The 26143-nt window shown below is 48.9% G+C and overlaps 1 protein-coding gene across 1 annotated transcript in view; it reads right to left on the bottom strand.

The window, feature by feature from the left end:
• Positions 1-24748, bottom strand: part of GFRA4 (GDNF family receptor alpha 4) — a 68489-nt gene extending 43741 nt beyond the window's left edge. The window contains exon 1 of the mRNA XM_032186598.1: positions 24662-24748. Within this exon, the coding sequence (XP_032042489.1) occupies positions 24662-24701 (40 nt within the window). The 5' untranslated portion in view covers positions 24702-24748. The remainder of the gene's footprint in view (positions 1-24661) is intronic.
• Between the last annotated feature and the right edge of the window lie 1395 nt (positions 24749-26143).

Raw genomic sequence — 26143 nt, forward strand, 5'->3', positions numbered from 1 at the left:
AAATTTCCATCCAAAAAAAAAAAAAACACAGGAGCAATTCTCTTTTTTTTTTTTTTTTTTTCAGCAGCTGGGTCTGCCTCTGGTTGATCGCCGGGGGAAGTTTCAGCGTGCCTCCCCCTCGCCACAGCCTCCCCCAGCACACGCACGCCCTCCTGCAACAACAAAGCTCCAGCTCCCGGCTCCGAAAATTAAATCTTATCTCCGCAAACCACTCCAGCCCCGCACACCTAGGATCCCATCTCTCCCTCTCATCTGACTTTAATAACGACACCGTTCCCCCTCAAAAGGAGGAGGACAGAGCCCAGATTAAAAGGAGCTGTTTAGCTGGCAGCAGTATTACCTTCTTTTGCCCTTTGATTATTTTTTATATATTTTTTGTCGTTGTTGTTGTCACTCTTGCATTTTTTATTGAGCACCTGGGCTGAATGGCTGAATAAAATCGAACTTCCCAGCTGAGACCACAGATGCTCAGCTGTGCATACCTTAGGGAAAAACGTGTGCAATTTCCATTTTGGCCAATTATTATGCGGGGGAATCTTTTATCCTGGTGGGAAGGTGGATGGGAGGAAGAAAAGCCTTTGGAGGTGCCGATTATCTTTTAAAGGAACGTTGGCCATTTGAAAGTGTGGAGCCGGAACTTCAGCAGATGTGAATTAGCAGAAATCCCTCATAAATATGGGGATAACAAGCTAAACATTAGCTGGGGGTCTGGGGTTTGGTCTGGATATGCCTATGTTTATTTACATCTCAGTTAAATTCTGTTTAGTGGGTGGTGTATTTGTTTTCCTATGCTTTTTCACTTTTTTTTTTTTTTTTTCCCTTTCCCCAAGACACTGGAAATCAACTGGCTTGTTTGGGCTCACATTTCTGTGAACTAAACTAATCCCAGGACAGAAACCGCCCCTCCCTTCCACCCTCTCCAAGTGTGCGTGGGTCCTGCACTGCTGCTCTTTGCACAAGCACAAAGTGAAGTTTTATTTATCTTGTTTGTGCTCGGTTTGACTTCCCAGATCATCTCCCTCTCCCTCTCACCCCTCCTCATTCTCTCATCTCTCAGTTGGCCTGTTTGAGGTCCAGGGTCTCATCTTGAGACGGGTTACATGTTCAGAGAAAGGAAAGCTTGGTGTCAAACAGAAAACAAGTCCAAAAGGCAGCTTTGCAAAGCTTGAGCCTTGCAAGGTTGCTCCAGTTTCCCCAGTTTGAGTCAGAGAACACAGACAGCATTTGGGTCCTGAGAAAATCAGGTACTGGGAGTAGGATCTCAATCTCCTGTGAAAGATCTGGAATTATCAGGCTGCATGGGGCTTCAAGCAACCTGGGCTGAATGGAGGCATCCCTGCCCATGGCACAGGGTTGGAAGTGGGTGATCTTTATGTTCCCTTCCAACCCAAACTGCTCTCTAATTCTGTGATTCTGTCATTTTGAATTCTGTAGAAGAAACCAGGAGTAGCTTGCTTTGATGCACTTGCCCCCTGTTGGATTTCAAAAGCTTCAGAGGCAAGTTGATTAAGGCTTTTTGGGGGAGAAAAATAGCAATCTTCTCCTCTCTGGGACCAAAACCAACGTCAGTTCTAAGCGAATAATCCTAGAGAAGTTTATAAAAGACCCTTTACATCCACCCCAGTCACAACTATTCAAGCACCATTGCTAGCATCCCTGCACATACATACTGGGGAAAAAAATAATAAAATTGGTGCTGCTATGAGCTCCAGGGGCATCTCTCCACCCTGAGCATGGCACAGAGCCAGACTCCTCCATCCTTGCACCTCCATCCTTGCAGAGAGCAGAGAAGCACAGCAAGGACCAGTCCGCCCAGTTTGGCAGGGGCCAAGCAGCTGGGCTGGGCTGGGGATCAGGACAGCAGGGAACTGGTGGATTCAGAGCCGGGTCATTAGCTTTGCCCTGGAGGGATGGGTGAAAAGCTCGCCCTTCACTTTGATCAGAGCCACTTAGAAGTGTTTTGACTCCAGGCGTATGAATGAGCTCTTTAAGTCTTGCCCCTCCATCCCTCCTGCCCCGAGCTGTTGTCTCGGGGCTCCACGCTGTGAGTGCTGCCAAGGACCTCAGGTAGCTGTGCTGCTTCTCTCTCCTCACTTAGCAAAGATATCACATCCCTTCTTACCCTAGCAGAGAGGCTGATATCTTCCTTCTTCCCACGCCTGCCTGATTAGCATCAGAAATCACCCTGGGCATGAACACAGTCCGCCTAAGGACTAATCCTGAAAGACTGTGTCTTCTTCTCATGTGCTGACACCCTCCCCCTTGTCTGCATTTTTCTTCGCCTTCTTCCCCTCCTCCCTCTTCTCAAAACATCTTCTCCTGCTGGGTTTGTCTCTCCATCTGTTGTCCGTCCGCTTTCCCTCCCTGCCGGGCTGGGAAGCCGCTGTGGGGCTGCAGCACAAGGCTGTGCTTGTGCTCGAGCCCAGCCTCACCCCACGAGCATCCCGAGCTCCTCTTCCCCCAGCATCCCTCCCCTGCACCATGGGTGCATTTTTGCTGCTTGCAATTAATTGCTTACAAAGTCAGGGCGGTGGCTGTGCTGGGAGTACAAGTCCGGAGAGCTGCTGTGGTTTGGGGTTTGCTACTCAAGGTCACCAAACCCAACTTCAGCCTCGGCTCTGTCCCTCCCCAAAGCTTGGGCTGGAAGTGCCCAGCATGCAAACAGCAAAGCAGGAGCCCTGCATCATGGACTTCTCTCCTGGGTGGGGATGAAGCTGCACAATCCACTGGGGCTATTACTAAATGCAAGGGTCTGGGCACAACCTCTGACCTGCAAAGTTTTCCAGCTGATGCTGATGCTGAGCTGGGAGCACAGCGAAGGGTCTTGCTGGGCTGACCTTTGCTCTGACATCCTTAAATCACTCACTGACCCCACAAAGTGGCGTTTAACCTCCCCTGACCCAGATTTACATAGGAGCAGCCGTTCAAAGGTGCATCCCACCCAGCAGCCTGTGTGCAGCAGTGACCAGCAGACGATGCCCGGGGGGGTGATGCCCTATGGAAATGGGGCCAGGGCATGGCACTGCCCTCTGATGCCCCTCCAGCCTTCAGCTCTTTTGGCTAGTGGACATCCTGAGCCAGAATTACTGAGGCAATGGCTCTCAGTGGAGTTCTTTTGGGCAACTTGTTCATTTTCCCTTTAGACCCACGTAAACATCCACAATACCCTGCTGTGAGTCTTTCCTCTGGTTGTCCACCTTACATGGGTATAAGACCATCTTGTACAACTCCAGAAGACCCAAAAGGCATAAAAGCATGTAGAAAGTGATCTTCCAAACAGTAACAAAGAGCATAAGCATCAATCAAAGACACAGGACAGCAACCCCATCTCTACAAGTTCACTTCTTTCAGACGTCTGACAGTGCAATTCAAATCAGGCAGTAGGATTTTGGGTAGTGTGTTCCTCCTCTGACAGAGCTATGCCACCCTGCACCCAAAGGGATGGCTTATCAGCCTGCAAACCTTCTCCCTGGGCTTTAATAAAAAGTTTTTTTAGGTGCAGGGTTATTCTTGCAAAAATAATGCTGCAAGAGCCTCACCCTTCCTCCTTATAGGTACTGCAGAGGTATCTGCAATCTGAGCTATCTTCTATCAGTGCCCTTCACCTCTGGCTAAAAGCAAGAAGACAAAAAGAACTGTGGGACAAATGTCCCCAACCAGGACATGTGTCATTGCATGATGTGGAAAAACACTAATATAAACAGGACTATGACCAGAAAGTGTGCTCAGCTTCATCTACACCACTGCTGCTTCAGGTACCGAACATGTTGGGCACATTAAACTCAACATCATCTTATCCCAGGGCTGTTCCTAAGGGTTGTTCAGGAGGATAAAAGCTCCGCCAGCTCTTTAATACTGATGGGCATTTGGCACAACAAATGTCCTGTAACTGTAAAAACCTCCTTAAAATATTTTAAATAAAGAAAAAAAAAATAACATGGAAAAGCTGAAAAAGGAAACATTCTTTGTGATGTCAACAGACTTGTCCTGGGCAAACAAGAGAAAAAGGGGGGGAAAAAAGAGTTGGATGATTTAGCTGCTTGGCTTTGGTTACTGGATCTCATCTGCAAAGTTGTGGAAAGATGAGCTTAAGGGGAAAAAATCGAGAGATATTTGGACTGGCCATATAACAACAGCCCTGAGTTGAGCTGCAGGATGATTTCCATGAGTATAGTTTTCAGTATCTCTCCCTCTCTTCTCAAAATCAGACCTTCTAGGGGAAAAAGAGTGAAAGTGGAAGTGTAAATAGGAGGGAATACATTACAAATGTTATAAAATGCATAATGGTTTTTGGATTAGAGGTGAGGCTTGCCTAGAGTGGTCTCTGCTTCCCACCGGGATGTGGAGACCTGGACTCAAATGGACAAGAAAACAACCCAAAGACCCTGACCCCAAACTCAGACAGCCCCAAGAAGAGCTGCTAGTGGTCATGTTTGTATACAAGGGACATCAAACCCTTCCATGAGGGGGTCCTTCTGCTGTCCCACCCCTTGCCTCCGAGCTTGGGGTCCCGGTGGCTGCTGACCACTGCCTTGGTCCCTGCTGCAGTGGGGCTAGCAGCATCAAAAAGGGTTCCCTCTCGCTGGAGCAGAGGAATGCTCCTTTTCCTTTCAAAAACCATCACGTTTCTAGTCTCGAGATGGCTGAGGAAATCTGCATTAAATACACTCTGACAGGCCCCCTGGGTATAACCTTGAAAACAGGGACTTCGCCGCTGCATTTATTGGCTATTAAAGGCACATGGAGGGTTTGTTGTTATTTTTTACACTGAGGGGTGAGGTTTTCCTAGATGCTAGGAAATGGGTGGAAGGCACGGGGTCTCCGTAATGTCCCCCCACACAACCCATGCCCGTCTCCACCCATGATTTTCTGCCTGCTGCCTTGACTCAGGTTTTCAGTTTGGTTTTGCTGCTGAGCTTAAAATCCCTGCTTTCAACTCGTTTGTTTCTCTGCTGAACCCGAACCTCCCAGAGCGAGTAGCTGCTTCTGCTACAGCCCTGGAAGAGCTATAACCATTATTACAGCTCGGGTTGCACACACAGCACTTGGGTTTTGCATGGCTTGCCTCTGCGAACCGAAGTCCCTATCTTTGCTTACAGAGCAGATAAAAACCTCCTTTAAGCAATAGTTTGCAAGGAATTGTGCATGGCAGCAATTTCAAACAACATTTCTCAAACAAAGCATTTTGGGGCCATATGAGGAATATTGCAAATTCTTCCAGGCTCAGAGAATAATGTATTTGCACGCTAAGGTCCAAACACAAGCAAAGAAAAACCACAAAGGGAGAGGCTTCCTGCCTCAGGTCCTGCATTAAAAGATACAGTTCCTATCATCACAGAGTAGCAGGTGAGTCAGGAGTGTTCAAGGTTTCCTCTGCTGTTCGGGGCTTTGGTGAGGAGCTATGGGTTGTAGAGGGAAACTTATGACCTTGTTCAGTTTTACACTGAAATTTTACACGGCCAGTTTAATTGATTTAGAATAATTCGTCTTTACTTTGCTAGTAACATCAGAAGCATACCTGAGAATTAACAACTTTAAAAATATATGTTTTAAAAAGAAAAAAAAAAAAAAAGCATTTGTTTCCTTTCAGAAGGGTCTGATACCCATGGCACAAGCATTGCTGCTCCACCCTAAATCTTGTGGGTTATCTTTTAGCAACATTTATGTTTGGTAGCAAGTGGGCAGGGGAAAGTTAAAGGCTTTCTGTAACACCTCTGCTTTGTGCTGAGTCCTATCCCAGCTCTCCTCCCACCTCAGTATCACCATTTACCTAATGAAGCAATTAGCAGCTCTGCAAGGCTGGAGAGGAGGCGAAGCACCCGGTGCCATCTGCATCCAGGAAAGCCCCCATACAGCCGCCAGGGTCTGGTTGCAGGTCCCTTATCCAACCAGGGGGACTTGGTGGGGGTTTGCTCCCCTACTGCAACCAAAGGGATGTTGTGTTGGTTCAAGTGGAAAGAGTTTAGCCCTCAGGAGCCTGTCCTTTCTTCCTCCGTGACTTCCACTTGTTGGCTTTTTTTTTTTTTTTCATATATGGCCAGTTTTATGGCTCCTAGCATTGCTGTTTCAAGGCTGGCAATCTGTTCCCTTCTTCACATTCGTCTGCTCCCAAGCAGCTCATGAAAAACATTTCGTCTGTAAACATGTGCTCTCAACCTCTCCAAAGGCTCCTGTGCTTTCAGACACCCCGACAGCTCCTCTGTTCACCAGCACCTTTGATGTGAGCAGAGTGACCAGAGCTGGCACCTCCATCCCTCAGGGGTCCAGAGGGCTCGCAGCCTCCGGGAGGCAGGCACAGCTCTGCGAAGGCTGATAATGCATCAGCAAAGCCAGATTTGCTACAGCTGCAAAATACCTCTGCATCACCAAACGTAAAGTTTGGTTTGAGCTTTCTAAAGATTTTGAGGATTTATTAGCAACAAAAGAGCAAGTGGGGTTTAATCAGCGTCTCGGACCTCCTTCATTTCTTTTGCCAGATCAGTCTGCAATCTTTGGAGTACCCAACCTTCGTTAAAAATGAAAAGTCCCAACTTTTGACAGCTGGCATCTCCTTTTTTTTGAGTAGCTGAACATCAAGGCTCAGACCTTTTAGACAGATGCAGCTGCTGAAACATGCTTAAAACTGCCTCTTCCTGCATATCAGTCATCGTGCTCTTCCCATCCATGTCTGAAGCAATGGTTTTGATCCTCTTTCAACATCTTTGAGCCAGTCTGAGTGCTGTGCCTTCTGCTCACATCCTTACTTCATTTCTCTGACTTTTCTGAAAACTAAGCAGGGCCAGGGGTGTCTGCTCATGGCTTTCCCTTCCTCAAGACTGCCTCTTCAGCTGTGCTTTCTTGCAGGATGCTGGAAAATCTCTCAGCTGAGCTCCCCAGCTTCAAAGGAGACGTAGAAGCCACCTCTTCATGCTTCATGTATTTAGGAAATATATTGAATTCTTCCATCTTTGAGGGCTTTGAAGGATGTCTTCTCGGTGGCATGCGGCCAAGGGGAGAAGGAGCTTCTTATACAGCTGTGGAGATGCAGCTGGAGAAACAAAGTCATCCTGGAAATACCTTGAAAGAAATTGGAAGAGGGAGGGGTTTTTTGCATCCCAAATGAGACGGAAAGACAGTCGATGCCTCTTTCTCCACTTCTGGTTTCTGCTTTCTAGCATTTCTCCTCGTGTGTGACAGCTGGCTGCTCAGGGGAAAGAAGTGAAAGGCTCCTACAGGCACCTGATGTCTGGAGCTGAGGCTTTCAAGGAGAAATGCTGAGTCCTGAGGCCAGGCTGAAGGAGACCAAAGGTACCAAGACACTGGGCAACTCAATAAATGGTGCAGAAGACATTAATGAGCCTTCACTCCACCCAGGCTAAGGCTCTGATCATTAGAGACAAGGCAAAGTGATGCATGTCCCCTGTATTACGATGCTTTTTAGGAAAAGATTAGTAAAATTCTTGGGAAATGGAATGGCATGTACTGAGGTCTGAAGAAGCAGTCTGATACATTTCTAAAAATATGCAGACAAATATTTTTGTAATGAGGATTTTCTGCTGTTTGTAGGTTTGCTTTTTTAAGTTTGGTCAGCTTTAATAATGACCCTGCAATGCTTTTCAGGTTTCCTCCTTGTGCAGTCAAGAAGCAAAATAAGAATTTCTTCTCACGCATTGCTCCACTTTGCCTTTTCCACACAAACCTAATAAAACCATGGATGGGACTCAATTTTTGCCTCTATCACCACAATATAGCAATGAGTTGCGCTGGGTGTAAGCTGCAGTGACTCCAGCAGGTGTCTGCCCTGTTATTTAGTGACTGCAAGGAAGAAGCAAAATTGCTGTTATCTCTGGTATATATATATATGTATTTAATCCTCCCCTGAACCTGTTTTCCATCATGAGATAGAATTAGAGGAATTCAGACTCTGCAATGAGCACGGGACAGGGATGTTGGTACTTGACAAGAATTGCGAGGCTCTGAGTGATGTGCTGAGCAGTTAATGAAGCCACCTAGAAAGGCTGACGTATTTGCATTCATGTTAAAAGAAAATAATAATAATAATTTGAGGCTGTTGAAAAGTACTGCTCTGACAGCCCTGGAGAATGCTTCTCATTTATCTGCAGAAGTGAAGCAGCCTCTGCTGCTGCTGTTTTGGTGGGGATGAGCCTGGTTTGGGACATGATTGCTCTCTGCTGAGCCCAGTCACCCTCCAGCCCCTGCCTCTGCTGTCTTCCTCCTTTCTTTCCTTCTTTTCTTCTTTCGTTCCTTAAGGAAGCTCCCATTCCCCATGCCAGGCTTTGCCAGGACACGCTTCGCTGGTGAGGCAGGCAGGAGGGAAGAAAGCAGCAGGGAGAAACAAGGAGAAAAGCAGAGAACCCAGGACTGGGTAATTTCTGGCCAACGATTGTCTCTAATAAAGTTTGACTCTATTAATTAATTGAGATGTGCCTTGGAGAGCTGGAGCTGCTGCTGATGGAAGTCAGCCAGGAAGGAAAAAAATAAATAAATCTTATTTTCCCTGCAAACCTGCTGATTAGACCAGATCTCTGAGGTTCACTTCAGCGAGCTGTGGGGAGAGAGGCAGCTTTTCAGGGTCTGCAACACAGCCACAGGTAGAAATCATCTCAGGAACTGCCAAGGGAGGTGGATAAGGGTGGAGGAGGACAAGGGCATTCAGTGAGACCAAGCTGGGTCATTCCTTCCCATGAGCTTTGAATTCAGGACTGACATGAAGCCACGTTGCTTGTATTTTCCATCTCTGGGTGCTTATATTTTCCATCTCAGCAGTGTGCACAGTTGGTGCGAGGTCCCCAGGGAAGATGCTTCAGTCTTTCTGAGCCTGTCCTTCACTTTGAGTGGGGCTACATCCTTGTAGGGCACAGAGCAGGGGTGCATGGCGTTGGAGCAAGTGAATGAGTTCACATCCCAGAAGATGTGCAGCGTGTGCAGGAATAGGCACCACGCACAGGGGGGCTGCGAGGATCAGGAGTTTATAGCTTGCACTACAGGGTTCTTGTAGGACGTGGGTAATGTGCTGGAAAAGGTGGTTTGTAAATCTTTCCAATCTAAGTGCCAATTATGAACGAGTGGGGAGAGGACAAAACAGACTTTGCTTCCAACTTTGCTTTGCAGTGATGCAGAGAAACTCTGCTCCTTGTTTTGGCCACAACGCGAGGGGATCAGCAGGTAGTCTTTGTGCTCTCAGTCCCTCCATGAATCCAGGCTCCTGCACTTCTCCAACAACCCTCCCACTGCTGCCACAAGGAGGGAAGGAGGTTGAGAAACATCTTGCAGCCCTGTTGACCTGACAGCAGCAGCACGACATAAGGTTTTAGCATGGAAATATTGACCCAAGCAAAAAGAATTCCAGCAGGGTAGAGGCACATCTGTGTTAGACTCAGTGACTCCCAACTGCTTTTTCTTGTAATTTTATTTTTTTTTTCTTTCAGGCTATCTCAGGACTTTTTACTTGGGAGTAGAAGGAACCTCTTATATATCTGTTCAACTTTCCTTTTTTTTTTTTTTTTTTTTTTTTTTTTCCCTTTTTTTCCTAGAAGATGTAACTCCTACAGCTTGGAAATTAGGGGCTGTTTTTAGACCAGATAGAGTGAAAATGTTGCCAGTAGCTCTTATAACTCCTGCTATGCCAGTACTCAAGAAGATTCTCAACAGAGGTAGACGCTGGATGGCACAGGGTTCAGATGTGCAGGATAGGAGGTACTGGGCCAACGTTGGGCTTCCTTCATTTCCTCCTTCCACTTCTGATATCATTTCAACACACTTGGAAAGAACCTGTCCCAGTTTTCCATGGATTCTTTTTTTTTCTGCCATAAGAGGAAAATAATTGAGATTGAAACTACTTCCCCTAATTCTCTCACTATTTTAAACCTGAAATGCTGCCAAGTTGCTGCTTGGGAATTACTCAAAGGGCTGTAGCTGCCCTTCTCTCCTGAAGGCCAGGCTCCTTAGCAGGACTTTAGCACACCTTGGGAGATATCGGCTGGTCACACAACCTAGCCCAGCTACAGCCTCTACTCAATCAGAGATTCCCAAGCGCTGCTGTGCTCTCTGCCCATTAGAAATGCTGAAGTCAGTAAAGTCCATTACGTTTTTTTAAGCCTTAAAAAAAAAATAGAGTTATGGTAGAAAGGAGATACTTTCTGCCAAAAGACAAATGACTCCAAGTGGCTTCAGATAGTTGAAAGACTTGTTTTTGCAGAGGAAGGAAACAAGATGAAATGATTTCAAGCACCTTTCTTAAACCAAGAGAGAGAGTACACAAGCCCCTTTACTTGCTTCAACTGTCCATGGGCAACAGAGTTGCCTAGAACCATTTGGCTTTGCCACCCTGATGTTTCTACCAACTAAGGTTACAGCATCCTCAAAGAGAACAAGCTACAGGGAAATCATGGCTATAGGCTCCACTGAAGCAAATTCACCCAAGGTCTGAGTAGGCAGTCATACAGTAGGTAGCTGGCTCTAGACACATAGATGTTCATGAACGTACCTCCTTGTTAGGACCTACCTCTCCTAGAAACATCTGAGAAGGTCAATGCCTTAATGTGATACACACATCTCAATATTCTGGAAGATATTGTCCAAGTCTTAGTGCTGGTCATCCCCAGCATCTGAAAACAATCTCATCTAACATGAAAGCATTTGTATTTCCTCTAAATGCTTTGTGAAATGGAGCACTTTTGGTTAGTTACCAAAAAATGATATCTTTCCATTGTCCTTTCTGGCCCCAAAGTTTCCATGTTTGGCACCAATCCTGTCCTTACTCTTTGATGACTCAATCACTTGTTTTTCCAACAAACACTTTATCAAACACTGGGTTTATATTCTTGAAGCTCCTGCATTGTTTGTTTCTGAGCTGCTCTGGCTCATGAAGAACATGGAAACCCAAGTGTCAGGGGGTGGTTAATCCCAAAACATCCTGCCCTTATCACTGCCAACCTGTGCAAATGATCTCCAGGTCAACAGGTTGTCTAGGTGTAAACGCATTGATTAGTGGGTATGTGGCTGCAAGGGGGACATAGAAGTAAAACCAACAGCAGATCAGACAGGAGAACAGAACAGAAAATCCCTATCAATGCTTGTGAAGAAGCAGGACACATCAAACAAGGACTTACCCAAGCAAAATGCTCTGTGTCCCGTGCATTTTGTCCATTTGTAACTTGGCCTCAGAGTGCCTACAGTAAGAGAAATGGCTGAGAAATGGTTAATTCCTGATGGGAAGTGTTTCTTTGGAAACTGGGCTCCAAAATTGCTTCAGATGGCACCCTGGGTTTTACCGGTACCAGTGAAAGAAGCCGGCCAGTACCAGGTCTTTGGCTTTGGGGTCAAAAAGCACGCTGTGGTTTGTGTGTGCCCACAAGTTTAAACCTTGCTCCCCATCAGCACAGGGCACCTTTGCCCACGTGTCCTGGGTTTTTGTCCCCTCCTAGCTGTACTGAGACACTGAATGGTCAGGAGGAGCCAAAACCATGCCAGCAAGCTGGTAGATAACCAGATCGGACAATGGCAAAATAGGGCTTAGGGATACTTTCTGGCCCAACTGACGATTTCACATCTACAAAAGTGGAGCCATTTCATGCCTGTAAGTGCAAAACTTCAGGTGTGTGAGCCAGGAGGACGTGGGAGTGGTGTGAGAGCATGTCTGAACGTAACCAGGGTCACGCATTCACACGTATGTGCTCACTGCGAGACTGCCGTCCCCATGGGGAACCCGTCTCGTACTAAAAATGCTTTTGCGTTAATGCATAAATTAAAGTATGACTGCAGTAATAGTCAAAAGGGAGCCCAAAAGAGAACAGAGAAGATTGATTATGTGCATATTTTAAGTGCTTTGTGTCTGTGAATGTTTATTTGAAAAATAAGAGTGAAAGAGAAGCACTGACACCACAAATAAAAATAATATAGGGAAATACATCTCTTTTATTATTAAATTATAGATTAAAATAGGAAATGTGGGGGAATATAGAAACATATATCTCTTTGTGCAGGCTTTCTATAACAATCAGCATAAAATAACGTAGCGGTACCTGACAGCTTAAATAAAGATAGGAGCCTGAGCTCCTATCTACGCATTTATCTCCTCTGATCCAGACAGGGTAAAGAGGCATAAAAGGCTCAGATAATAGCATCTTTTCTGCACACCAGCTCCCAAACGATAGGCAGATTTTATACTCGGTTACTCCACATAATGTCAACATTGTTAGAAAACAAAAGCACCATGAAGGAACATATTTTTTTCCCCTCCCTCTCTTTCACCCTTTTTTCCCTTAGATCTTTTACCTTGTGATTTCTGTACAAAACGCTTTGGGCAAGCATTTTATCCCCCGTGTCTGGGGATCAGGCCCCGAATTTGCAGGGCAGCAGGACATGGGACCATGGGCACGAGAAGTGAGGCTCGGACGGGTGCGCACAAATCATATGCGCAGAAGGGGAGGCAGCACCGGCCAATTCACTTAATCCCTGTCCCTTCCTTGCTTCAAGCTGTCACAATAACTATTGTGCCTGACAGCTATCGACCACCGCTTGCCATGCCATTAACCTTTGCCACCCACCACGTCAGATGACGGAGAACAGGGGGGTCACATCTGAGCCGAGCAGCCTGCGGGAGGTGCCAGCAGAGTCCCGGCACGTGCCCAAATGCCTCCTGGAGCTGCCAGAATGCCTTGCTCTACCTGGGCGCTCCCTGCTGTCACATTTTGTCCAGCAAGGAGGCCTTCACCTTGGGAGGCTTTTCTGTGCTCTGGTGGGTTTTGCACTGAAGATCAGCCTGTGCTTTCCCCGCTCCCTGCACCGCCACCAGTTGCTGGCTGCCCCCTGCATCCTTGGCATGTCCAAGGGGATACTGTGGAGAGCAAACCCATCCTGGGGGAGCTCCTGCACATTTCCATGCTAACATCCATCTCTCTGGAAAATGCAGCCCTCCTTGGAAGATAAAAATGGCACAGGAGCAAGGTCCTGAGCATCACCAAGAGACAACACATCACATTATGTCCACAGTTGTGCTGCTTTGTGATGGTTAACGTCTACAGTTGGTGATGGTTAATGTCTACAGGTCCATCCTTCCCCTTCGGCATTGCTCAGCTGCTTTTACCTCCCAGGAGCAGTCCTGAACCTACGTAAAGCTCTCACTTTTCCTTTCCTACCCAGGCTTGCAGGCTGCATGGATCAATTTTATGGTAAGAGGCCTTGGGCTCCCACCAGTCTTACCCAGCACTCACGTCCATCCCTGGAGGCCATTTCTGAGCTCTGTAGACCTGTATTGTGCACTCTACTCTGTCTCTGCCTTTCCCACAGCCACTTTCACACCTACCTGTGGGACCTGAGCATCTTTGGAGACTTGTATGGAACCTATCTAACCTTGCTGAGGGACCCATAAGTTATTCGGGGTGGACAGACTGGCATGTCTATGAGCTCTACTTAGGAAACCACAGGCTGACTAACAGCATAATTAACTTGTTTACCTTCAGCTGGATCAACTCGTTAGTTCCTACTAGCCTGAGGGGTTTTCTCCAGGGACTCCTATATTTGGCTAGTTGATTTGTTGTGAGAAGAAAGAGTGCTTGGCATTTGCTCGGGGAGACGGGGAAAAGTCTTGGCAGCAGCTACTTTCATTTTTTGGAAAATGCTGAATTTTGAGTCCCAGCATAACAGAAGGTGACAAGAAGAATGATTGTCCAGGCCAGACTTGGAGCTGGTCCCTCGGGGAGCTGCCCCTGAGCTCCTGCCTTCCCCACCTCCATTTCCAGGGAGGATGGGGCCAGGTCTGAGGGACAGGGAGGGCTGGGGAAAGGTGGGCAGGATGCGGCCAGCTCTGAGGCACTGAGAGCAAGGCAGTTTTGCTGGAGAGAAGCTGAACCACCTCATCACCTGCTAACAAGACACAGAGCTCGGGGCTAGCCAAGGCTCTTGGCTGACCCAGCCTCATCCCTCACCGAGCCACCTTCCAAATTTCCCCTCAAACAACCACTAAGTCCCTTGGCTGGGCAGCTCCATCCTTCCGTGATACCTTCAGTATGAGTGTGGGGTGTGTGGGGTGCAGGGAAAAAGAGGATGAAGGAGCTCTGCCCAACCTCAGTACACTTCCAAGTGTGCCAGGCAACAGGGTGACCCTGCACCTGGTGACACTGTCACTGTCTTGGAGGATGACCCCTTGTTCATGGATGCACTTAGGATGTGGAGATCCTATACATGGATGTATTGTTTAATCCTCATGGCCAAAACCCATGGCTCTTCAAAAAAAACAAAACAAAACAAAACAAAACAAACAAAACAAAACAAAACAAAACAAAACAAAAAAAAAAAAACAGTTGCATCAAGCTTCAAGCCTAGCCCAAACTGAGGTCTTTCAATTTCCTTTTCCAGCAAAAGTGAGAAAGGAAAACAGCTTAGACATTTTGCTCCTAATTCTCGGCTTAAAACTTTTCTTTCCTTTGCTTCACGCTGTTGCTTTCCCTCCTCCCCTCCCTGCCCTACAGAAGTGTGACTAATCCTCTTCCTTCCCTTGCACTGTTACCTTGAAGGTATTTATAGAGCACAAGCGTGTTCTCTCCCGTGTCTTTCTCCCCTTTTCAACTCCGGATAAATCAAGCTTCTTCAGACTTCTCTCATGTGTCTTATCTTCTGAGAGGTCACGCTAACTGCAACGGCAAGCCAAGAAAAAGCTTTGGTGCTGGAGAGGACACTTGGGAGCTGATACAGCTGGGGCAAAAACCCCACGAGAAACTCCTGATGGGCTCGCCGAGTGCGTGCGCATCCCCGGCCCCTTGCCAGTGCTGCCTGCATGCACCTGCTTGCGTTAGGAACGGGGATTTATCTGCTCCCAATCAAATTAGGCAGCACGACCGTTTATTTTACGTTATCTCGTGTCACTGACAGCGTTCTGCCTTCTGAGCTGGAAAGAGCAGAAAGGAAGATGAACGTGTGGGGCTGAAAGGGATTAAGCTGAGGCACATTTGCCCAGCAGCATCTGCAGGATGGGTCTGAGCAAAGGGCAGTGGCTGGGAGGGAAAGGGTGGCCTCGTGCTGTGTCTACATTAGGTAATTAAACAAAATCAAGGTGCTGGTCCAAATGGCCCAGAGCTGCTTTGTCTGTGCTATTAAACTCTCTTCCCTGTCAAAGCACAGCAGCCACATGCAAGCCTCCTGCTGCTAATGGTCCTTGGCTTGTGCTGGCTCCTGACCAAAGCCCACGAGATGGCTAGTTGGCCCCAGCCAAAACCATTTCAGGGAACATTTGGTGTTTTAATAGTCTTGAAAATCAAGTCCAGTGTCTCCGAGGGCTTCTGGGCACTGTGTGATTTATTGGTGGCCTCCAGGACCCTCGGCAGAGTCACCAACTTCAGGTGCTTCCAATCACTGCTGTGGCTGGAGCCGTCAGGTCTGCGAGAGAGCTGGGGATTTCCCATTGGATTTCTTTCCTTCTCTTTTAACTGTGGGAAAATGTGTTCACTGAGAGAAAAAAAATGGGGTTATTAAATAGAAAAACAAGGCACTAAATATTGTTTTAGTATTGCTCTCCTTATTTTTTTTTTTGGTTGGTTACGCTGAAATCATGGCTCCTTGGCTGTTCCCTCCATCACCAGGTGCTCCTTAGGGAGGAGAAACCTTGGTGGCTTAGAAGGAGTGCATCTCACTGAACTAAAGACAACTAACAAATCTGGGAAAGGGCTAAAATTGTCACCTTGAGTCTCTTTGTAATCCTTGGAGGCAATACAGATGTGTAGAGAGGGTAAAAGTTCCTCTGGACCCAGCAGATTAATCCACACTAATCCAGGCAAAGTTCAGGTGAAAAGCAGGTGGGATGAAACCCAAACCTGCATTCTGCTGGGACCATCTCCAGTGAGTAAGAAACAGGTTTTCTTCCTGCCCAGTGACCCTCCAGGAAGACCAGTTTCTCTTTTTCTAATAAAAGTTGGTAAAACAGAGCAGAAAAACCCGAGACTGTATTCTAGTCCTTGTTTTTTGTCCCCTGGAATTATCTTCAACAAGCATTTTATTTTCTGCACTCTATCTTTTATTGCAGTTTTTACTGTCCCCTATTTGCCAGTGTTGTTTGGGAGCCAAATTGAACCAAAAGCCTGGTATTTTTCTGTTTTCCAGCCTGCTCTTCCATCAGAGGCTTTTAGTTTTTGCCCACCACGGCCTCTCCCCTGTCTGCGTGGCACATCCCTGACTCCAACCCCTTCTCCTCAGAAGCTCGTGCCTCTAATCCCGGCACGGAGCAGGACTGCTGATCCCCACGCAGGGGATGCAGGCAGATTTTCGGAGCAGATTAGTCAGCGGCTGCACTTCAATTCAGTTCCTGCGTGAGCACCGAAATAAGAGCTCGGTGGCTGGTGTGAGCAGCAGGTGCTCCTGAAAGTCGCCTTGTTTCTGATGCACCGATGAGTAATTTTGATCCCAGCTTGTAGTTAGCTGCTTCACACAAATATCCCGGGTCAAACACTGCACCGTCACCTGCCTCTGCCTCGCAGTAATTCATCTACCATAAAAACATCCCCTGTTTTACGCTGAGATGCAGGGAGTTCGCATCATTTTCCAAAACCTGAGAGACACCCAGGAACAGATGCCTTAATTCCTGATCCTGGGGGACTGCGAATTAGGAACATTTTGGAGAGTTCCCTGCATTCCATTGTTTCATTCCATTCATCCTGTTTGTTAGAGGGGTTTGGTTTGGTTGGTTTTCCTTATGTTTGTTGGTTAGGTGTTTAATTTTTTTTCCTCTATAATTTTTCCTCCATTTCCAATTATAAGTCATATTTCTGGTAATGCAATAGTATATATGGAGCCCAACAAGAGGCCTGGGCCCCCTTGAGTCAGGTACTTAATTACAAACAGGCTTTCTAGCACACGTTAAGGACTGGCCTGCTGGGTCTGCAGGGAGGAAGAATGAAGCAATATCAGGAGAGGGAGATAAATTTCCTTGCATGGTTCCCATGGGGGTGGTAATTCAGGAGCTGCTTTACCCAGCACATACATAGCCACGCTCCGCGCTGACGGAGCTGCCGCTTCACATCGCCTCCCTCACAGGCTGAGAGTCCAACTCCTAAAGTTTTCCTAGCTCCAGACTTGTTCAGACTTTTACAACCTTAAACTTTTTCCTCTCAGCTCCCAGATTCCCTCTCAAGGTACATCTGCAACCTCTGCCCAGCCCCTGAGGAGCCCTTTCTCCTCTGCTTCCCACCTCCAGAGCAGAACCAGCTCTGGACCATCTCCTCTTTCCCCTCCCCACACCTCCTGGTCCACATGGAGAGCTCTCATGCCACAAAATTAATACAATTCATAGAATCATAGAATTCTTTATCTTTCTCCCAATTTTTTTTCTTTTCCCCAAAACAGCAAGTTGGCCCCAAGGACAGACCAGGTCTTGGGGAAGGATCTTCACATGAGGCTCAGGACATTTCCATAACTTTTTCCTTGCCATTACTGGAGAAATCATCACAAAAGGCACAGGCTTGCACACTGAACTGGAGAAAACATGAGGTTTTTGGGGCACCCAACCCCTTTCAGGAGCTCCTTGGGACAGCACAGCTCATGGCTGTAAGATTTTTTAATGGCTACAAACCCCAACAAGCCTCAAAGGGATCCCATCATCTTCCTAAAGGGGAACCTGCTCTTCTCCCTCCCTTTAACAGATAGAAGTGGTCCTGGTTCAATTCCTACCACACAGCTCTATTTCCTCCTATCTCCTCCTCATCCCAGCTCCTCAGGAGGAGGAGAACAACTCCCTCACATCACCGTGGGGGTATCCTATGGGCTGTGGTCTCGATGGCCCCCAAGCACTTCTTCCCACCCTAAGACTTTGCCAATGCCCCCCTCCAGAAGAAGAAGTGTCTGGAACAGACTAACGCATGCAGTTCAGCTCTCCAGCAGCCTCAGTGGGTTGTTCTCTCTTAAAGGAAGAAGAAACAAAACAATCAGAAGGAAAGAAAAAAAAAAAAAAAAAAAAGAAAAAAAGAAGCTGCTGTGAAATTGCTATAACTCGTGTGTCAAACCCAGGGCATAAATCAACTAACCCTTGCAAAGAGGAGCGTAATTCCTTGCCGTGCAGAGGAAACACTTAGGCAAACTCAGCCTTGTCTGGGGCTTTACACAAACAGGTCAAATGGCTTTGATTCATTCTAAGCCCTGTCTAATAATTCAGCGTGCTGCTTTGCTCTCCTCTCCATTAGGAGACGGCAAACACGCCGTCCTATCCTGCAGCCTTTATTACAGAAGATTCAGCGTGCGTGGATTGATGTCGCCTCCTGCCTTTTGTGACATCTTCTTAAGGTGCCTTCTGCTGTACAGAACGAACATCAAAGGGAAACTCGGGGAGCAAGGGAGGAAGAAACATGCAGTGCTGCAGGAGACATCTGCTACCTATTTCCAGCTTACAGGTAACGGAGCCAGCTGAATAACGCCTGAGAGTTTGCTGTGAAGGCTGTCATGGGGAGATGTATTTTTCTTCACATGCACGGGAGTTAAAATCTCAGAAGAAATACCCAGCCTGTTATTAAGACCTGTTTACCCAAAGTCACGGGGAGAGGCAGCTCTGAGAAGCTCTGAGTTCCCTCTCCAGGCAATTCTGAATCCCTTTGGCTGGAAGAGGGGGCAGGCTGGTTGTAAGCTGAAGGATCGCCTCCATCCAGCACCTGGGGGGCGTGGAGACCAGTTACTGGTGATACTGGTGAGCAATGGCCAGAAGGAAAGGGAAGGTACAATCATGGTGGATCTGATATTTTTGGAGGGTCCAGTATGGGCAGGAAGAGAAAAAAATAAATAGAACAAAGCACTCAGTAAAGGCTGCTACAGGAAAAAAAAAATATTAAAAAAAAAAAAAAAATCAAACCCCTTTAAGATTGATTTGAGTGTTTCTGTAAAACTCTCACGGACAGGACCACATGAACCCTGTACGAATGGTGGCCCAGGCACCAGGTTTGCTCCAAAAACTCACAGCCGTCATCCAAGTGAAGGCTCCCTTTCCCCAGGGGCTGTAGCTGCCCTGGGCTTCCTTTGCTGTGTTTAATCAAGGATGATGGGATTTCCCAGGTGGCTGCTGCGCAGACATCAGCCAGCCTCGTTTGATGCAAAACTCAAAGCAAAGCCTGATTATTTTGCAGAGATTGTGTTCAATTCATGCTCTCTGAAAGCACCCTGGAGTTACCCCAGGAGATGAGCGTGTTCTGGACCCTATTCAGATGAGTCTCCAAACCTCAAATCACGCAGACCTGGACTCCCAAATCCACTCCCCCTGCAGCCACCTGAGGAGTTGAGCTCTTCCCATGAGCACCCCAGTTCCTGGTGGGTTTTCCAGCCATTAGCAGCTAAAATCCTCCAAGGGAGAAGATATATGAAGCTTGCATGTGTGAGGCGTCCTGCAAACAAATAGCACGGACCACTTACAGTTAAAGTCCTGCAGCTTGGACAGAAGCATTAATGTTGAGTCCTGACTTGAGTTATGCACTTGGCCTTTTGTTCTTTGTACAAGAAGTAGGGAGAGTGAAAAGGAAAGCAAAGCCCAATGGTTTCTCTGGTCAACTCCCAGACCTTTAGCATCTGGACTTGCTTAAAACCCCATAACCGAAGCGGACTGCCACCCCCGTGGGGACCAAGAATAGATGGCTGGGCCCAGCCACGTATGAAAGATGAGCAATTTGATCCTGCTTTGGGAAGAAGCACCAGAAAGCCTGACTGGTTCTTTTCTCCTCAATAAACTGGACCCATGAACTTGAAACCAGCTGCCCGCACTTGTGTCAAAATGACCTGCCAACCCATATGTCAGCGGTAGCATGGGGAGCGCTGCTAATAACCCTGTCAAGGCACTCAGCAAGGGCAGGTATCACAGGCAGCTTTTTCCAGTTGGATCCAATAAATCAAAACCACAGCACCACTATTTTTTAACCGCGTCTTTCAGGCAAACTGCTTCCCAGATGGCTTCGGACAGGGAAAGGAGCATGCGCACCGAGGTGCTGCCTGCAGAGGGACATCAGGGATTTGCATGGAGGGAGGGGAAAAGATACAAGGCTCAAGGGTTTCAGGATACATTTAAGTCAATTCTGAGCTGGGGAATATATATCTAGTCCAGCAGGACACAAGGAAACTTTTTCCCTATAAGAGGTGGACCAGGGGTCCAGAGAGTTTTGTGGTTTTTTTTTGTTTTTTGGTTTTTTTTGTTTTTTTTTTTTTTTTTCAGTCTACATCTCTAAGCATCATTCTCCCACCCAAACCATCTCCTGTAGGCAGCTAAATCCCAGCTACCACCCTACCAGCTCCCATCAAGTGGACCAGAAGAAGCTTGGGATGTCCAGGACACCCCAGAGGCTATTCCTCGCCTTGCATGGGTGCCATTCCCAGCAGCAGGGAAAAATGAGGCACTACTGGGCCCCTCGAGGCAGATCTGCAGCTGGGGGATAGCTTCCTACCAGCTTAGCTTGTCTAAGATGCAGGGAGGTGCTTGGAAATATTCATGAAGACACCAGCCTGCCTCAACACCTGCCAAGCTCCCTTCAGCTCAGCAGGTGCCAGCTGTGGCATCGCTTCTTATTAGACCAAAATCCTGGAGGAGTCACAGGTGATTTCAGTGCAATGTGACCTTAGAAGCTGCCTTTCCTTCCTGCACTCCCATTTTTCTTCCCTGTGGCCGGGGAATATCCTCACCCAGGGCAAGAGGGGGCTTTATCTTCTGCAAATCTTTTGTGCTCTCCATATAAATGTCCTGGGACCCTGCTCTCCATCACCTTGACCAACACAACCCCTCCTGGGCACACCTGGGCACACTCACCCACAGTCACACCAAAGTCAGTTTTTCTCCTGGTCCATCTCCAGGACCATCCACCTTTTCAAACCTAGCCTCCTGATTTCCAAGCATGCCTTCACCAGGAACCCAACCCCACAAGTCCCATGTTTGAGCCTTTACAGGAGTGAGGGCCAGCAGAGCTGAAGGGTGGTGGACACGTCCTGGTGGACACGTCCTGCTCCTGTACCCACCATCACGTGGCTCCCACCACCAGCCCATCCAGCCTGGAGGTCCACTGCCAGTTGTTGTTACCAGAGGGGATTTTGACAGATGTATTTTTAAAAAATGCAACTGTACTGAGCTGAAGATTGATGGGAACAAGCTTTTCTTTGTTTTATTACTTTTTATTTTATTTTTACATGAAATTGTGTCCTTCTATTCTTCTTTATTATTATTTTATATTATTTTTTAATTTTTAGCAGTAGGACTCCCTTTGAATTTGTTCTCTTACACCTTTAGGCTGAGAAGAAGGGGGTCCTTTTTTTCTTTAAAGAAGCAGAGGGAAAATGAAATCCACTGGAGGGGAAAAAAAATCATGAATATCTTGGTAGCAAAGTATTATTTTTACAGAAACTTGACAAACTTTAGCCACACTGAAAGTCATGTTTAAAAATGACCAGGCAGAAAGTTATAAAAATGAACAAGTCTTGTGCAGAAATGATGAATTTCAGGCACAATAGATGCCTGTGAAAACAGCCAGGAGAGCAGAGAAGACATTTCTTTCTCCAAAAGCAAAAAGAACTCTGCTCTCAGTAATTCACAGTAATGATTAGACTTAACTAGTACTAATTTTTACCCAGGGGTAATTATTTTTTTTAGGCTCCAGAGCCCTGGAAAAAATAATAAAATAATGTTTTCTGGGTGTGGCAATATCCCCGCGGAGGAATTTGCACGGTGTCGGGGGACAGCCTGTTGAGGGAGAAGTTTTATTTCTTCTCCGTGCCAGTACGAAGAGACATAAATATCCCGTTCTTATGGATGCAAATAACGGATTGCTCCCGTCAGAACTGACAAAGGCACTAATTTAGGGAGCGTTTCCCTCTCTCGTACACACAGATGCATTTTTTTTTTTTTTTTTTTGAGATTTTTTTTGCTCTCCCTCTGGGAAGTGAGCTCCCGAACCAGGTGAAAACCCGCCAGCTGATCCCTCATGTTTGATTGCATCTGTGAAGAGGCCGTGGGAAACATATGCCAGAAATGATGCTAACTACCACGCGTGGCAAAACTTGCCAGGTAAACTCAGCACTTGTCAGCAGAAGACAGCCCAGATGCCGCTCCAGGATGCTGCCTTGCATCCCCCTGCTCCAGAAAGGGTTTGAAATGGTCTGACAGGGACTTTGCAGCAAACTGCTAGGTTTCTATCTTTGTCTCCAGCACATATTTTCATTGCCATCCTTTAATTATTAGTTTGTCTCTGCAGGGATTGATGTGCTCTCTGAATGCTGCACAAGACATCGACAAAGCTTTGGGGGTTGGTTAGAAGGAGAGTCCTGAATCCTCATAAAATTAATGATATTCTTTATATTTATATTATTTCATATTCTTTATATTCTTTTTTAATCCAGAGTGTTGATTTTCCTCTGTCTTTACCTGACCAGTGTCCTGTGGGTGGGATTTCTAGCCAATAACACAGATACAGACAAATATCAGGGGACACCGAGGCAGCAATGAATGTCCCCAAAGCCAAGTCCCTGCCCTAGCTGTGTGGTCTTACACTGCCCTTACTGCTGGAACTGGTACATTGTGGCTGCAGGTGAGACAGACCAGGGAGCTGATCTGGCTGAAAAGTGGCTGAAAAAACAAAAATGTGTTCAAATACTTAATTTTGCCTGGTCTGGCTCCCTCTGCGTGCCCCTTCCAGCAGGGAGCTGGGTGTGAAGTGACGGCAGGAGCTCTCCAGCCAGGCTGGTGATGGTGACACTGCCCTGTACAGCCTCGGAGAGCCTGAATTTCATCAAGCCCTGCCTCCTCCACCCGGCGTCATCCCCAAAATGGGGGACACGCACACCAAAAGCGAGGCTCCCCTGCTGTAGCCCACGTGTTTTTTTGGTATTGGCTGCAGGGGCTGCCAGCACCAGCCCAGCACCAGCAGCCCGATCCCCATGGGAGATCCCTGCACATGGACACGAGCAGCTTTTGTCCATCCATAACCCAAACACCTAGGAAACATCTGGAGAGCAAACAGAGGGCTTTGGATGGCATCTGCTGAGCCTGCAAGGCTCTAAAGCCAGTTTGGAGGTGATGAGATCCTTCTGGAGAGCCTGAGAGCAGAAGTCGACTACTAGCTGATGGCATTGCTCTGGTTGGGGTGAGAGATGATGAGCGTATCCTTAAATCCTCCCCACTAATCCCAGTTGCGTTGCTGACAATGGAGAGCTGGCCATTTGCAGGAGCTCTTTTCTCTCCGTCCACTTTCTCTAGAGAAAATCAATCAGCCCACCAGGCAGTCAATCAGGCAGTCAATCAGTGACTCAGTCGATCCGAACCACTCGCAAAATGGATCCTGCAGAGACCTGGCCTCCCACCCAGATACCCTGAGAGCCTCCCAAGGAGGCTGGGACCTCCCCCAGCCCAGGCTCAGCTCCAGCCCAGGCTGCGAGGCAGGAGCTGAACCAGCCTGGGTCCTGTCCGGAGCCTGGGGCTCCTGAAAAGCTCCAGGGCTAGAATGGTCCCTTCGGGGGGTCGCAATCCCCCTCTGCCTTCGGGACTTGCGAGAGTTGCTGCTGGTGACATCTAGTGACAGGGAGAGCGAGCAAGAGGAGTTACCTGGAGCTCTGTCAAAGCCATCTCTGCTGAGATAAAATCCCTCCCGGGGCTCTTGCCCAGGACCAGGGTCGGTGCTGGTGTGCGGAGGAGGTCGGTGCGGAGCCGGGATGTCCCAGCCACCTCCCTACACCTCAGGACCTCCTCCTGCCCCAGCGGCCACCCGAGGAGGACCTGAGCATCCTACCCCCAGCCTCCTGCTTCAATTAAGCACAGATCCCTGACTTCGCCGCCTCAAACAAGAGCAAGGGGGAGGAAAAGAAAAAAAAGAAAAACCCAAAGGGGAGCTGTCGGGGTTGCAGCCAAAGCGAGGCGGCTCCCAGCCGTGGCAGACCGCTGCCGGGGGGCTGCCAGCCGGGGGGCTGCAGCCCCTTCACGCCCGGTTAAACGGTCCTGAGGCCGGGGGGAGCCCCAGGCTTTGTCCCCGGGATGGGAGAGGGATAGGAGTGGGATTTGAGCGGGATGGGAGCGGGATGCTCAGAGCGCATCCGCGGTCCCCATCGCAGCGGCCCCAGCAGCATCCCACGGGGGACAGCGTCTCCCACCCGCGACGGCGGTCGCCTTACAGCTCGCGTGGGGCTGAGGGACACGGCTGGGGTCTTGGGAGCCCGCTCCCGGTGCAAAAAGCCCCGCGGGCATCGCAGTTCGGGGGGACACGGCTCGGCAAAGGGGCACCCGCGGCTGCCCGGGCGCTCGGCGCTGCGCACCCAGCGCACCCAGTACACCCAGTACACCCAACTCACACAGAGCACCCAGAGCAACCAGCATACCCAGTACACCCATCACAACCGGGGCTGCTAACCCCCTCGACATTTCCCTGTTTCTCCATCACCCCATTGCCCGGCACCGTGCAAAATCCTCCAGCTCCCAACGCCGCCCCCCCCAAGCTCCTCTTCCCCGGCACGAAGTGCGTTCGTTCCCTGGGTCCAGGAGCCACCAGCGCACGCAGGACCATCCGGAGCGACAGCAGGATAGGTCCCAGCTCTTGGGTCCCGAGCAGGCACGACAGAGAGCCGGGTGATGCTACCGGGGGGGAGCTGGCGAGTGGCAGCCCGAGGGGGGCGACCACGGTGTCCCCCCAGTCACCCCCCATCAGAAAGTTGTCCCCCCGCGCTTCCTACTCACCCAGGAGGATCAGCGTGCAGAAGTAGAGGATGCCCCTCATCCTACCGCTCGGCACGGCTCAGATCACACCGACACGGCACGGCACGGCTCGGCACGGCACGGCACGGCTCGGCACGGCACGGCACGGCTCGGCACGGCTCGGCACGGCTCGGCACGGCACACCTCGGCCCGTGCAGGCGGTGCCGGAGGATGCGCGGAGGCTGGGCAGGGCGGGAGGCGGCCCCGGCCCGGCCCTCCCGGGGCGAGCGCTCACGGCCGGCCCCGGGTCCTGCCCGCAGCCGGGGGGCTCCCGGCGGCCGCGCTCCCCCGCATCCCTCCGGGGCAGCAGCCTCGAGCTATTCCTCTTCTTCTTCTTCTTATCCCTCCTATATTATTATTACGATCATATATTTTTATGTTATTATTATTTTTTTATTAGTAGTACTCTTTTCCTATCCCTGTGATTGTAATTATTATTTTTTTTCCTTTTTTTCCTTTTTTTTTTTTTTCCCCTCCCCTTCCAGCAGCAAACTTCCAGCCCGAGCGGCGGGGCAGCCCTCGCCGCCTTCTCCGGGCTGCCTCCGCCGTCGCCCCCGCCTCTACCGCGGCCGCGGCCCCGCGGGGAGGGGCTTGGAGGCCCGGCCTCCCTCCTCCCCGCCTGCCCGGCCCCCGCCCCGGGTCCCCCCCGGGGGGGTTTCCCCCCCAGTTTGTGGATTTGGGGCTCCGGACAGCCCCTGCGCATCCCTGGGCATTTGCCGCACCCCCCGGTCCCCATGGGTTTTATCCCTCCCTGGGGGTCGCAGCACCCCACGAGTCTTAATCTCTTTGCAGCCCCCCCCCGGGCACTTGTTGGGGGTGACAGCAGCGGCTCTGTCCCCTGGGGAGATGTGTCCTAGAGCTGCTTGCTGCTGGAGGTACAGCCCTGAAAGTCCTGGGCCAAATCCTGCCCCCACTGCAATCAACAGCACCTGGGGTCCATCCCCTCCAACAAGACCACCTGGATCTCCTCCCCACCTCTGGGGGTGCAGGTTATGTGCTCACACCCTCATAACCCTCCATCCAGACCCATTGGTGCCCAAAAAATTATCCAGCCCTGGCACGAGATCCTTTGCCATGGCCCCCTGGCCCTTCTCCCACCCCCATCACCCCACACCCTTCAGCCCCATGTCCCCGCAGGTGACCCCCTTTAGGAAGCCAAGCAGCAAAACCTGGCTCCTCCAGCCACCTCTTAATCTTTATGATGATGAGTGAGCATCATTTCGCACTACCTCCATTTCATGCATGGAGAGGCTGCGACACAAAATGTGAAGTGATGTCTTCAGGTTCACCCAGTAATTAGCTGACCAGCAGAGTACCGAGCCTCGCTCCCAGCTCAGCACCCTGTAAACACGGCCACTCCTCTTCTTGTTCTTCATCCGAACACAGCCACGACCTTTCAAAGGTCCTTCATTCTTTTTTATTTTTTTCTTTTTATTTATTTTTTTTTTCTTTTTTTTTTCTTTT

This window comes from Aythya fuligula, chromosome 4 (assembly GCF_009819795.1).
Source record: "Aythya fuligula isolate bAytFul2 chromosome 4, bAytFul2.pri, whole genome shotgun sequence".
Lineage (NCBI taxonomy): Eukaryota > Metazoa > Chordata > Aves > Anseriformes > Anatidae > Aythya > Aythya fuligula.